At 31.2% G+C, this 14,523-nt stretch overlaps 1 protein-coding gene across 3 annotated transcripts in view; it reads right to left on the bottom strand.

Annotated features, from left to right (window-relative positions):
• Nucleotides 1-14,523, bottom strand: part of GLS (glutaminase) — an 82,086-nt gene that overhangs the window by 53,905 nt on the left and 13,658 nt on the right. For all 3 annotated transcript variants that reach the window (XM_012776914.3, XM_076005762.1, XM_012776915.2), the window contains exons 2-6: nt 13,673-13,769; nt 13,200-13,321; nt 8,128-8,257; nt 7,065-7,144; nt 3,651-3,814 (exon numbers count right to left, since the gene is read on the bottom strand). In XM_012776914.3, the coding sequence (XP_012632368.1) occupies nt 3,651-3,814; nt 7,065-7,144; nt 8,128-8,257; nt 13,200-13,321; nt 13,673-13,769 (593 nt within the window). The remainder of the gene's footprint in view (nt 1-3,650; nt 3,815-7,064; nt 7,145-8,127; nt 8,258-13,199; nt 13,322-13,672; nt 13,770-14,523) is intronic.

Raw genomic sequence — 14,523 nt, 5'->3', positions numbered from 1 at the left:
CAAACATGAACTTTTTGAAATTAATGTAAGTCATTGATATAGTTCTTTTTTTGGGGGGGGGAGGGCATTTGAGTCAACTACATATCAAACCAGTAATTTACCTGTAGAATGCTGCTCTAATAATCATATAGTGAAACACGGACTCATGCACAGAAAGACAACAAATAGTATTATAAGAGCAAATCTAAAACTCTGCCATTATGTATTGCCATAATAAACTTCACTATGTCTAAATTTTCCTAACTATAATGCAGACAATAACAGCATCTACATCTCAGCGAGTTGTAATGACTGAATTAAAACACATGAAATACTTAGAAAGTACCTGGCAAACACTTAGGCACTCGAATAATATTAACATTAAAAACAACCTTGGAAAAAACGGATCTAGCATAAACACATTTTGCTTTTTTAAAAGTGTTTTATTCTTGTGCTTCAATATAAACACACTCAGAACAAAACACAAACAAATGATTTACACAGAATAATAAGCTTATAGGGGATTTTAAATTGTATTCTCCATGCTTTCTATATTTCCTGACAATAAGAATGTATTTCTCATATAATTTTAAAAGTTACTTAAAAAATTTTAAGTTTATCCAAAATCTTACTTCTTCTAATTCTTACAATCAACAAAATTTCAATTCTCAACTGATTATATTCTCATTCTCTGCATGACACAAACACCAAATACAAAACTCTTGGGAAATAGAAAACATCTGTTTACAAGCTATTTATCCTAATTTATCTACCTGATATTTACCAGGGGTAGGGGAAAGGAGGAATTGGAGGGATGTTGATCAAAGGATATGGAATTTCATTTAATAGGAGGAATAAGTTTATTTTACAACATGCTGACTATAGTTAATAACAAGTATACTTGAAAACTGCCAAAAAAGTAGATTTTAAGTCTTCTCACTATAAATAAACATTAAGTATGTAAGATAATACGTTATTAATAATCAGCTTGATTAGCCATTCCACAATGCATATGTATTTCAAAACATCATTTGTACACCATAACTATATATAATTTTTATTTATAAATTAAAAATAAATAAAAAGAAACAATTGCACATTTGGGGTTACTCATGATAATGCCTAGTTCCGAAAGTTAAAATAAAATCTTGGTGTTACATCTGATTATTACAATCAAGATTTGCCTATTCTAAATTATACCAAGAGAAGTTTGCTTTCTCTAAGACCACACAAAATGAGAGCACTTGCTCCAAGAATACTACATGGCAAGAGAGAGCCAAGAAGCAAAATTTTCCAAATATTATCCACCTGAATAAAAATATAGATAGAAAGCAGAATATAGAAATCAGAGTGTGCTAAATTACTTTATACTTATATTTGTATGGATGTTCATATATCTGTCATTTCAGAGTTTTTCATTATCAGGCTTAGACCCTAGGTCCTAGGAGGCAGCTAATATACATATTCCAAATGGTACCACATAAACACGGGCACTAAATATTTTCTAAATGATAAATACTCTGCAGGTGCTACATAAATTATATTCAGGATTTCTTAAAGAACACTAAATTCATTTCACGGCATGACAGCGCAGTTTTCAGATGTAGTCACCTGCTCACTCTGCCTTTGGCTCAAAAGCCAGACCTCTGAACATTTAGAAATCCATCAGAGAAAATATAACACCAGCTTAAACTGCAGTATAACACCTTAGTTTAAGACCTATGACTGTGAAATCTATTTGTTTCCTGCTCTGCCATAAGACAGAGTTGAAGGGTTCAATTTAGAATTATTAACTGAAAAATATTTATGAATAGCAGAAATAATATAACACTAATTTAATAAAGGCTATCATTTGAAGTAATGGCATATATTAGAGCTTGTTATACTGACAAAATGAACATGGGCTACATCTGAAATTTATGAACATATTTTTAACCAGAATGCACAAAACTGATCAATTTTAACAAGTACTTATTCTCCCCAAGGTAAAAAAACAGAGTTCTTTCATAATATATTAGAAGTAGTTTTTCAAATGGCTAAGTACATGAACCTTACAAAGATTTGGTTCATAGTTGAGGCTAAGGCAAAGTTTGCTAACACATATACTAAAGAACTAAAACTAAAGAATTAAAGAATTACTAAAGAATTAAAAAGGATGTCCAGTTTAATTTGGATATTTATATTAGAAGCATTATATTGGAATTTCACAGTGCCATATAAAAATTACAGTTAAAGAAACCTAATTATCCCAAATTACACATGTTTACAATATATTCTAAATATGATTTAATTCTGCAGTGCCCTCACATCTTCCCAACCATCCAAATTTCACCCTATCAATTAAGTCCTGTCTTCCTCATGTAAATTAACTCAACCCCTCTTCTTTCTCAAATCTTCTACACATATAACCAGCACAAACATTTTGGCACCTGTCAATTACATACTTATAATATAACTTATAGTATGTGAGGCTTAAGTTTGTCTTCTCCAACCATATAACAGAGATAAGTCATTGTTTTCCGTATACTGTAGTATTAGCTAGATAAGTTACTGGAAGAACCAAGCCCATACAATCCAGAGATGTTAACAATACTAACAAAGATGGCTATATAAGTAATTTCTTGTTTAACCTAATTATTAATACTATAAGACAGAAAAAGACTTCCCTGGGACATGGTGGTTTCCAAAACTGACATGTCCATAAAGTAACCTGTTTGCTCATTGATGATGACACAAAATATCAGCAAAGTCCTGTCATAGGACCAAAACTTTTACACTGTAAACATTTTAAAACTACTGCTATTAGAAACTACTACAATTTCTTTATCTATTCACTACATTCATATTAATAAATCATCACAAACTTATAAAGCACATTAATAAATTTATTTTTTAAATTTTGTAATTCTAGATACACACAGACATAAAGTGTATAATTTCACTATAAATCTACCCTTGCAATTATAAATATGAAAAAGATCTTCCTAGTTTGCATTCAGCTAGATAGTGTTTAGATTTAAAAATTTCTATAAGATCAAAGTACTATCTTTGTCTTCCCCTTTACTTTTGAATTCTTATAAAAGTTACAAGTCTTGTTAGTTATCCAGCTATTTAACACAAGGTGTTTCTTTTCAAATACTAAATGTTATGAAGGAAAAAAGCAAAAACATTCAGAAACAAAAACAAAAAATCCCCACTCACTAATATCAGCCACAGCCACCAAAAACTTTTTATTATTGAAGTTTTCAAATACTATATACAAAAGTAGAAATAATAGCATATGAACACTCATGTACCCATCATTTAGCTGCAATTATAACCAACGTATAGTAATCACACTCAGCATTCCCATCTGCCTCCACTGAGTTATTTTTAAGCAAAGCCCCGACATTTTGAAATTTTGCTATAACATGTTCCCCTATAGGTGGTTATAAAAAGAAATTCTTACTCTCTGTCCCTATCTTCTCCCTAGACCACTCCCCAGGGGTATGAGATGCCTAAAATAACCATTTTAAAAAGTAGCTGATTAAACTATCTCTATGAATTTCACAGAAATCCCATGACAAATAAATACATAAACACAATTTTTTCAAAAAAAAATTTTTACTACTTAGATTTACATAAGAACATGTGATATTTCTTTTTCTAACCAATTTGTATGTAATTCTTACCATCTTCATTTAAAAATAGTTTGTTGAATCTTAATCCACTTGGCTCTTTTCCAACATACCGATGTACATATTCAGTTCCAAGATCATTAACAGCAATGGCATATTTCAAAGGTTTTACACAGGACTGAAGACAAAAGGGAACTTTGGTATCTCCAATAGAATGCCTATTTAAAAGTAGATTTAAAAACCAATTAACATCAACTGGGAAAAAACATAACTGTACAATTGGAGTTTTTCTTTTTAAATTATTAATTTCAATTTATAAAAAAATTTCCTATAATTCAACCATAAAAGTTTACTTCTAAGAATAAGTAGAAAAGTAAGTTATCCTTTGGTATCTGTGGGGGATTGGTTCCAGGAACCCCATAATACCAAAATCCACTGATCCTCAAGTCCCTTACATAAAACAGTATAGTATTTGTATATATACAAATTTGTCCTCCTGTATACTTTAAATCATCTCTAGATTATTTATAATGCTAACACAATGTAAATGCTATATAAATAGTTATTGTACTGTATGGTTTAGGGACTAGTGACAAGGAAAAAAGTTTATGTTCACTACAGATGCAATCATCCATCTTATTTTTCTCTAATATTTTCAATCTGCAGTTGGTTGAATCCATGGATGTGGAAACCACAAAGGGCTGACTATATATTTGTTTTAAGAGAAATACTGCAAAAAAAGGCTAAAGTGTAAAAGTACTCCGATAATAGAATTATGGTTCTAAATTAGATAATAAGTAATGTGGAAACTGTCCTCTGAGGTAAGAGAATAAGAGTTTGCCTCCCCTTATACTCATCTGTATTCAATCATATAATAAGAACTAACCCTTTCAGAAATTATTCAGGCCAAGAACGGTGACTCATGCCTATAATCCTAGCACTTTGGGAGGCTGAGATGGAAGGCCTGCTTGAACCCAGGAAGTTCAAGAACAGTCTGAGCAATACAGCAAAACCCGGTCTCTACAAAAAGTAGAAAAATTAACCATAGTGGCAACATGCCTGTAGTTCCAGCTACTCGGCTAAAATGGGAGGATCACTTGAGCCCAGAAGTTCAAAGCTGCAGTGGGCTACAATGATGCCACTGCACTCCAGCCTGGGCGACAGAGTAAGATCCTATCTCAAAAAAAAAAAAAAAAAAAAATTATCTTTTTTTACTCACAGCTTTAAGCCATGGCTAAACAATGGTTAGTTTAAGAGTTAAACAGAGCTCAGTTTAGATTCAATACTATTCTCTGAGACCCTGTTGTCTTTAAGTGCCTCATCTTGTAAACCGCATCCACTCACAATTCCAACCCCATTAAAAGAAAAACATCCAGTTTTAAAAATCTGACAGAGCTGCCATTAAGTTCCAGTAGGCAGTCACCCTCATCATATAGATAAACAATAGAACAAAAAGAAAGCTTTACATTACCAAACTGAGAGACACATGCAGTAGAGAGTAGATTTAGGAATGAAAACATTCTGGCCAACCCAACTATAATGTAAGCTTCACAAGGGCTGTTTCACTCACTGGTGTATCTCAGGTGCCCTCAACAATGCCAACACATCACAGGCCCTCATTCACTCATAGTGAAACTTATTCATAGTGAAACTCATTCATAGTGAAAGTGGGCACTATTAATGACTACCTCACACAGAGGTTAACAGAGATATCAGAAGTCAAACAGGAATGCATGGCCATCTCACTTCTAAGTATGTTATAGAATATCAATACGTGTGTGTGTGTGTGTGTGTGTAGCAAAACACATATTTTTCCTATCAAATGTATGCATAATTTCTAGTTCAGACTATAACTTGACAATCATTCTAAAATATGATAAAAAGCCACTGGATTTAAAAATACATATGTTCTAGTTGTGAAGTCAACTTTCAGAATTCTCTAGATAAAAAAATCAAAAGATACAGAGAATGTTTAAGAAAAACCATATGCAAGCATCACATGATAATTTCCTCCAAATTTAAAGATTTCCATTATTTGATAAACTATTTCTTCAAAATGCAAAAATAGGAATATCACTCCCTACTGGAATTTGCTCCATGGGATAAAACTACCATGTCTCTTCATTTCTTTGTGTCCCCTTCATAAAACCCACCATTTAATTCAATGCATAGGAAGTGTTTAGTACATTTTACAGGCCCAAATGAGGATAAAGGCCTGTAATAATGGAAAGAAAAATGTACTAGAAGAGACCTTGTTTCATCTTTGCCAGTATCATGTCAACTCTGGCCCTCAGATTCCTTATCTTAAAATGAATGGGCTAAACCATACTTTTTTTACAGTAAATACTTGAGGATAATTAGTAAAAAAATAAAACACTTAGAATAAAGGCACTTAAGAGATAAAATTTTCACAAAAGGGAGGAGAAAAGCTTTACTTGTAACATTATCCTAAAAAGTAAAACCTAAAATTATTAGGTTAAATGACCTGTAGTTAACAAAATTTAGGTAAAATTACATGTGATATAAATTCCTCAAGCTGTTAAATTTACTTATAAGTTGTACATCTTATTTTATCAAGTTATATTTTAATAAAAAAAGAAATAATTACTTTAATAAAAAAAAACAAAAAGAATACATCTCTGAGCTAAGTCTTTAAATGAGTGAAAAAAAGAATACTGATTTTTCTCTTTGGCATAATTTTTCTGACAAAACCCAATTACAACATGATGATAAATCTTTATGTCTGACTCCCAGCACAATAAAAAGGAACATTCTTGAAAAATTATTCCAGAACTTTACCATTTTTCAAGAACGTCTCTTAATTCTTTGATTTTTAAATCAAATCATTATCTTTAAAGTACCCTCACATCACTATCCTTTTTATAATTCTGCAAGTTCCTCACTTGTCAGTGGCTGTGTCTGCAATGTGAGCCTTTCCCAAATGTTGCTTCCACAGATTTCATGAAATCCTACATGTTTTGCAATTGACTTGTCATTTTGCAAATGACTGATGGATAATAGGATGTTATGCTGCACTGTCTTAATTCTCATGCTCTTATGCTAATCATATCAGGAATATGAGGAACAAAGATAAGGACAAGATGGGTTACCAATGTTAAGGTGAGAAATGGGGACTAATTTTATCAGTGGTCAGTTCATTAGAGAATAATGTCATGTTCTGAAAAGTCTGCTTTTCCTAAACCAATTTGTAACACAGGTTCTTGAATAATATTCAACAAGACTACACCTGTAAGATAGATGAAATGTCTCATGAAAGTTAGTATAAGGTTACCACTTCAGTTGAGTTAAAAATTACATTAAAATCTAAGGCAATTTATTTACCTTATTGAAACTACATCACATTAAGACTAATTTTCATTATAAAAGATGGCCTTTTCTACATCATGCTCACTATTATGCAAAATTTAAAGCTCAAAGTTGGTTTTCATGGATTTGAAATAAGCTTACCTCTGTCCATCTACTGTACAAACAGACACACCCCACAAATCAGGACTGAATTTGGCCAGCTGAGGAATATAATCTGCAACCTATCCAAAATATTAGAAAGAAATTAACAGATTTAATATAAGCAAATAACATATTTTCTTCTACCAAAAAAAATTCTCGTCTCAATTTAGCTTCTACCAATGACATCAGTTATTTTAAAACACTCAGTGGCTATCTTTTATAACAATGTTCATGAAAATTAAGGACACGACAGATTATGTTGACATCTAAAGTGACTTTTCTCAGTCTCTATTACTCTCTCTGTTTGCCACTGCATTCTTTCTTCCTAAAAAAGCAGAGTATAAAGGAAGAACTTGGACTTGACTTTTTTTTAACAAAAAAAAAAGTAAAAAACTTCTTTAATCAGGGTTATGGGCACTGGTAGGGTTTCACTACCTAAAAAATTAGGAAATAAGAAATAAGTATTTAACACAAAATAATCAAGAGGTTATACAACTGACCTTCGAACAACGCAGGTTTGAACTGTGAGAGTGCACTCTAGAAGGGGCTAGAGTGTAGGGGCTCAGCATCCCTAACTCCTGCGTTGTTAAAGGGTCAAGTATTAATATATTATACTAAAGCTACCCAAAGTTAAAACAGAAGAAAATAATTTTCCATATGGAGATTAAATAAAGTAGCTCCTGGTTTTATTTAGAAGATTTTTAAAACTAGAAACATTTCATTTTATGTTCAAGGATATCAAACCTGCAGAAATTCTCAATAAGGTTTTTTAAATTGATTAAAAATTTAAAAGCCATGCCAATCATTTGAAAATCAAATTTTGAAAAAAAATTCTTAAACTTAGATTTCTTTTTAGCCAGAATAACAATGAAAGTTAAGTATTTAAAATATTTTAAAAGCACTAAATCCAGTGGCTTCATTTAACTTAAATTGTTTAAGCAAAGCTAAAGTGTTTCCCTTAGCCAAATACAAGAAAACTGCACAATTTTACTCTCTGGACCTCAAATAGAGCTAACTTTATTAAGTGATTGGGCTAGGAAAATATGCACATCAAAAGTGTTACCTTTCCTCCAGACTGCTTTTTAGCACTTTCATATAACTCATCGATGTGTGAGGTAAAAGACATAAAGTCAGGAATGACAAACTTTCTTCTAAAGGCTTGTGTCAACAAAACAATGTTGCTTTGAACACATCTGTGAAATGTGAGAGAAAAAAATTTATAGATTGGGTGCCTTTCAAATATTAGTGCTTGGTAATAACAGTACTAATTAAGAGAACATTAACCCAATATTTAATCAAGAGAGAAACTTAACATTTTATAAAATTAGATTCTATAAATTATACTTCTACATTATTTTCTTTCCTTCCAGCAGTCTTTATGTAGTTGCTCCCAAGCTGTTGAAAGTGTTTCAGAAAAACATTAGGTGTGCCTAAAAATTGCATCAAAGATTAAAATGACAAAGTATTCCACCAGGTTTAAGTATTAATACCATATGAAAAAAGTTTCTTACTCTATCCAGAGTTGGTAAACATGACATCTGGTTAACAAAAATCAGACTTCAACACGTCATAGCTGATACCCTGTACATTTTTTTTTTTTGATTATGTAACCTCAGAACTATACCTTAGTTCCTATAGAATTACTACTTAATATTTCACAGAAGAACTGAACATCTTCCATGTTAATGTATTTTTCCTAAATTATATTTTGAAAAATATGCATTTCTAAGTTTAAAAACTGAGATAAAATAAACTTCATTTAGTAAGACTAATTTATCTATTAAATGAAATGTTTGTTAAAATGCTTGTAAAAATAATGTATAACTTTTAAAAAGTTCATAAATAAGTTAATTTTATATTATTTGAGTCAATAAAATGTTAAGTTATGTTATTTTATTTAATGTAAAATATGTAATATCCATTTCTTATATAATGGAATAAATGTGGAATAAAAACATTTCAGTGTTAACTATTTTAAAAGACTTGGTACACCAAGTGGATGGCATAAAATCTAATGATTTGAACCAATATTCTGCTTTGTTCTAAACAGAATTTAAGCCAGGCATGGTAGCTCACACCTGTAATCCCAGTATTTTGGGAGGCCAAGGCAGAAGGATGACTCAAGGCCATGATTTCAAGACTAGCCTGGACAATAGCAAGACCCCATCTCTACAAAACATTTAAAAATTAGCAAGGTGTGGTGGTGTGCGCCTGTAGTTCCAGCTACTTGGGAGGCTGAGCCAGTAGGAGCACTTGAGCCCAGGAGTTTAAGGTTGCAGTGAGCTGTGATGACATGACTGCACTCTAGCCTAGGCAACAGAGTCCATAGATAGATAGATAGATAGATAGATAGATAGATAGATAGATAGATAGATAGATAGGATGTAAGACAGAAAATCAATATTCATGTAACCTTAAAGAAGAGTTTTATAAATAGATTATAGTCAACCATATACTCTAAAGCTTCTTAAGATAGTCTCAGTAACTCAGTAACAGAGTATTTAATTGATAAAGGAAGAATTGCTAAACATGGGTGTCAAGCCATGACAGCAATTACAATAAGTCTTAAGGGTTAGCCCTTAACAGACAAAAAAACAAATGTTGATAGCTGAAGTATTAAAGTCAAACCATTACTGCAGGAAGTTACTGATGTAACTGGATCCTCACAAGTAAGTGATGTGATATTATATTGGCAGCTTCTTTGGGAAAGAAAAAAAATTGGTGTTTTAAAAAAAGTAACTACTAAGATTCAAGTACTAGTCATCCAGTTTAATCCTCAAAACATGAGCACTTTGAGAAAGATTTCCCCACTTTACAGATAAGAAAATGAGACTCTAAGAGGTTGAATAACTTATACCAATCATAAATGGAGAAACAAAAAAGTAGATATTCTACTTTCTTATTTAGTCTGTGATAAATGAGAAGATTTTAAATCTCAGTATTTTAATTCAAGTTGCTCTAGATGAAACATCAAATTAAAGTGCAGGTTTCACATTTTAACTAAAAATTCAGAATGATATATATTCACTTATTCAATATAAATTTGCACATAACAATGAACCTAATTTTAAATTAGGTTTAAAATAAAATCCTAATAGAAATAGCTATTATTTCAGTGATAAGGATCTCCCTTTATAACATTAAAAAATTACAGTCCTAATTTCCATTAACCTATAATTGTAGTATTAATTAACATCCCAGAGCTAAAGTAAATATTTACTTCAATAAACTTTGATAGTTTTCTGATAATTTCAATGTTAATCTAAAATATATTACCATTACTTTAATATTTATTATTTAAAATGTTTCAAATAGCTTTTAAAAATCCAACTTGCAATTATCGGAGTTGTAAAAGATATATATCTAAGAACACTTTTCTCAGAGGAAAAAAACAGAATTCCTGATCTTAAATCAGTATTTATATCTATATCAAATCAAATCTACTTCCTCATTTTTCAAGAAGTTATAAATGAGAAAATATAAGAACTGCCAAACAAATTTAAATTATTAACCTACTACTAACTATTTAAAATGAATCAGCACTTTTAAAAGGATTTATAATTAACAAAATTGTGCAGTCAATGAAACTCTAAGGTTTTTTACCCTAGCAGGTGCTGGTAAAGCTGTGGCAAGAGCCTTCCCTGGTGAATTAACACAGCTGACAAAGGTAATTTTACCTCTCAGAAGAGTGCCTAACTGCATACTGATGAGTATTCCAAATGGTAAGGTTTTTCTTGGGAGTTATTTTAATAGAGTTCTCATGAGTTTAACTAGAAAATTAAAAGTCATATAAAATGAACTTTGAGAAGGAGGTACTTATGCTTTACAGCAAGTTATATCTTTCTCTGAGCTTTTTCAGTTTTCTTATCTGTAAGCTGAGAATAATCATTTTATTTCCTTCTTAAGTGTTTATGACTAAAAATGGTAATGCACATATTTCTCATATATAATTTTTCATTAATAAAACATAATATGAAATTTTTTAGAAAAATCAAACAATGCAAAGATGACTGTTCACTTTTTTCCAAAATAAAAAAGACTAAAAATTATGACCACACATAAAAATAGTTCCAATACCTATAAGGTAAAAAATTAATGAATAAAGGATTAGTTTTCAACAAAATTTTTTTTACTTCTGTTAGTTTTAAGGTTTACTAGCATTAAAAACAACTATCTAGACAGGTACAGGCAGTCTCCAACTTTCAAACAGATATGCTTAGAACTCATTTTTCCATATTAAAAAAAAAAGTCATACATAATAGTTCTTTCTCAGATTACCAACAAAGGCTAAACATAATGTATTTTGGGTAAAGTATCAACACATTGCTTCAACTAAACCTACCCACCTTTATAAATTATTTCTCTAGGAAAATGAATTCCATGCCTTAATATCTCCTCCCAGCAGTATGGAGGTGAGACAGTTTATTTCTGGCAACACTAACTATATAACTTTCTATATCTGAAAATAAAGAACGAACATCTCTGCAGCAATCACCTTTCCAGTCTGAAAAGGTTAATAGTTGGAGGTTGTGAATCACCTCATTTTACAGATAAAAAGAGAAATAATTATGCCTATACACTTGTACTTTTCCACTATCTGCTCATATAGACCATTAAGCATTTGTCAAATTGGAAACTGCCTGTATTACAATCATAGATCTTTTAAAACTCAGATTAGTGTTTAACTCAATAGTAATTACTATCTCTTGATGTAACTGTAGGTAGAAAATTTTATGATTGTGGTTCCCTGGCTTCATAATCAGAGTATTTAAATTGCTTTCAATTTTGTACTTAAACATAACATGTTTATAAAGCACAAACATTTTTAAAAGTATTAAAAATGTGTAAAATATTGCTTCCACTTAAAATTCCAAAGCAGTTCCCCTCCTGATTATCCACAGATCTACCATATCCCTGGCAACCTCTTTCAGAGATTAGCCAAAATAACTCCTCCAGAAAGCACCATAATCAGAATACTTTGCACAGATAGTTCATGAACACTAATAGTAAAATAGTCTTACTGCAAAGGCACAAATAAGTCTAGAAATGATTTTTTTCCCACCACAAAAAAGCAGGTTCTGGAGACTCAAAATTGCAACATGGACCTAATACCTAAATTTCTGTCAGCTGAGTTAACAAAACCAAGCTCATCCTGGTGAAAAGATAAGAATCCAAAACTGTCAGCAGTGGTTCACAGCATGCCAGGAAACTTCAGAGAATCTCAGTTAAATGCTTATAACCTAAATGACTTGATACTCCAGGACATTCCCAGGAGATATCTAGAACATATCATCCAACCCCCACAAAAAATAAAATAAATGCATACATACAAATAAACTTTCAAAGTAGATGCAGAAATTCTTTGGATCCACCTCAACCTAGGCCTATGGTCTGGAAATAGCCAATGTCTTATAGTAGTTTACAGTTTTATACTAGTTTCCATTTAAATTTTAGTTAGTTTAAAATACTATTTGACTCTTTGAGATTCATTACAAACATGTTGTCCATTAAATCTTTATGTAATCAAACTAACAGGAACACATTAATGAAGATAAATAAACAGATATGCAAATATAGGAATATAAAAAAAATATTCTCATTCAACCAAAACAAGGCTTTAATCTCTAAAGTTGTCTTTATTTAACTGTTTTGAGGGAAATGAAAATAAGCAATAGCCTATGTCTGAGGAGAGGAGAGAAGCAGACAATCAGATATATAAATCTAAGGAACATAGAGATGTCTAAAGCCCTCTCATGTTATGATGTCATCTAAATCACCTTGTGGAAAAGAACTAGAGACTATGCTGAGAAAGCCTGCAAGACATGCAGATAAATTAGAGATCAATATAAGCAATGACAGGAAAAAGGGTATGCTCTGCTCAAACTGAATGCAATCTCCAGGTACTGTAAATTGGATGCTAAATTTCCTTAGAACAGATTTAAAGAAAGTATACTCTTAGCCCAGCGTATTATAAAACATTAATGTGCAGCAAGTTCTTCAAACAAATGATGCTTTTAAATCCCTTTTTTCAGTTACATAGAAAGCACTGGCCTTCAAAGATGCAATTTTGTTTTAAAAGCAAAATCACCATATAGCATAGCAAATCACCATTAAAGGTTTGGCAGAAATTTTTACTTTTTAAAAAGATCTTTGTCTAGCATGACACCATCTGATGTTGTTTGAAGCGTTAATCTTAACATATCCATACACTCTTTCAACCTGGGATCAGACGTTCGCAATCCTGTAGATTTGAGTGCCTGTTTTTAAAAAAATAAGAGTTTGTAAATATACAGTACAAATAATGTATATGCTTATTCCAACTACTAGTTTTTATTCTTGTATATAATAACTTCTACCCAAGAACATGTATATGGCATTTTAGTGTCACTATTACCCACTTTCTGGATAAGTTTCTCAATGTTTCTTTCTTTTTCTTTCACTGATTACCTTGAAATGAGCATGATAAAAATTTGAAAACATAGTAAAAGAAACAGTATCAGTTAGAATCTACATGCCAGATGACCTTTCAAGACTACATTTCAATAATACTGTAATTGATTTAGTATTATGATTTTTTAAAGTTAAGATAGAAAAATATAAAAACTTACTGTAATAAATTTATGAACAGGTATCTTCTCTTGTCCTTCTGCAATTGTATAGAAGAGCAAATCTTCCAAGCTAGGTAACAGACCCTGTTTTATTTTACTAAAAGAGTAGAAAGAATACAAAATTAATCCTTGTGAACATTCTAATGGATTTTAACAAAGTTCATTATTAAATATTCATGGAACTAGACTATAGCTGAGCTGATCTACTCATCAAGCCTAGTCATAATAAATGCTGATTTACCAAAATCATATCAGTACCACTACAAATCACACTGAAAAACAACTAAAAATCAATTCATTAATACATAGATTTTAATAGCAGGTTTTGAAATCCTGGCAACCAACTCAAGTTGTGCTAATGCACAGTCATCTGTTATGGTGACACCTTCCTAGACAACCCAGTACAATCATCCAAAACTGATTACAGAGCCCATCATATGTTCAGGTAAGAGTCAACACTTTGTTTGGTTGTTTTTGTTTTAACATAGCAACGATATTTATGTATTATTCAAATAGTTAACCTGATTATAAAATCTAAGAGAGACAACAACTAACTATTGGACAGTAGTTAAAATCAAATGCACAGGTTCTTGAAATCCTGGCTGTAATACTAGCTATGTAACCTTGGGTAAATTAATTAACCTTTCTGTGATCTGGTTTCCTCATTTGAGAAATGGGATAATAGTGCCTACCTCACAGGGTTGTTGTGAGGATCAGATGACTCAAAACATTCAATATCTTTAGAACACTGCCTGGCAGAGAATAAGCAGTGAGCTGATGGTAACTGTAGTTATTATTTCTAAAATGATCTAGGTTTATATATACCAGTCAGCTCTTTGCATCCTCAGATT

The sequence above is a fragment of the Microcebus murinus genome, chromosome 8, assembly GCF_040939455.1.
Source record: "Microcebus murinus isolate Inina chromosome 8, M.murinus_Inina_mat1.0, whole genome shotgun sequence".
Taxonomy (NCBI): Eukaryota; Metazoa; Chordata; class Mammalia; order Primates; family Cheirogaleidae; genus Microcebus; species Microcebus murinus.
This window is presented reverse-complemented; position numbering and strand designations above follow the sequence as displayed.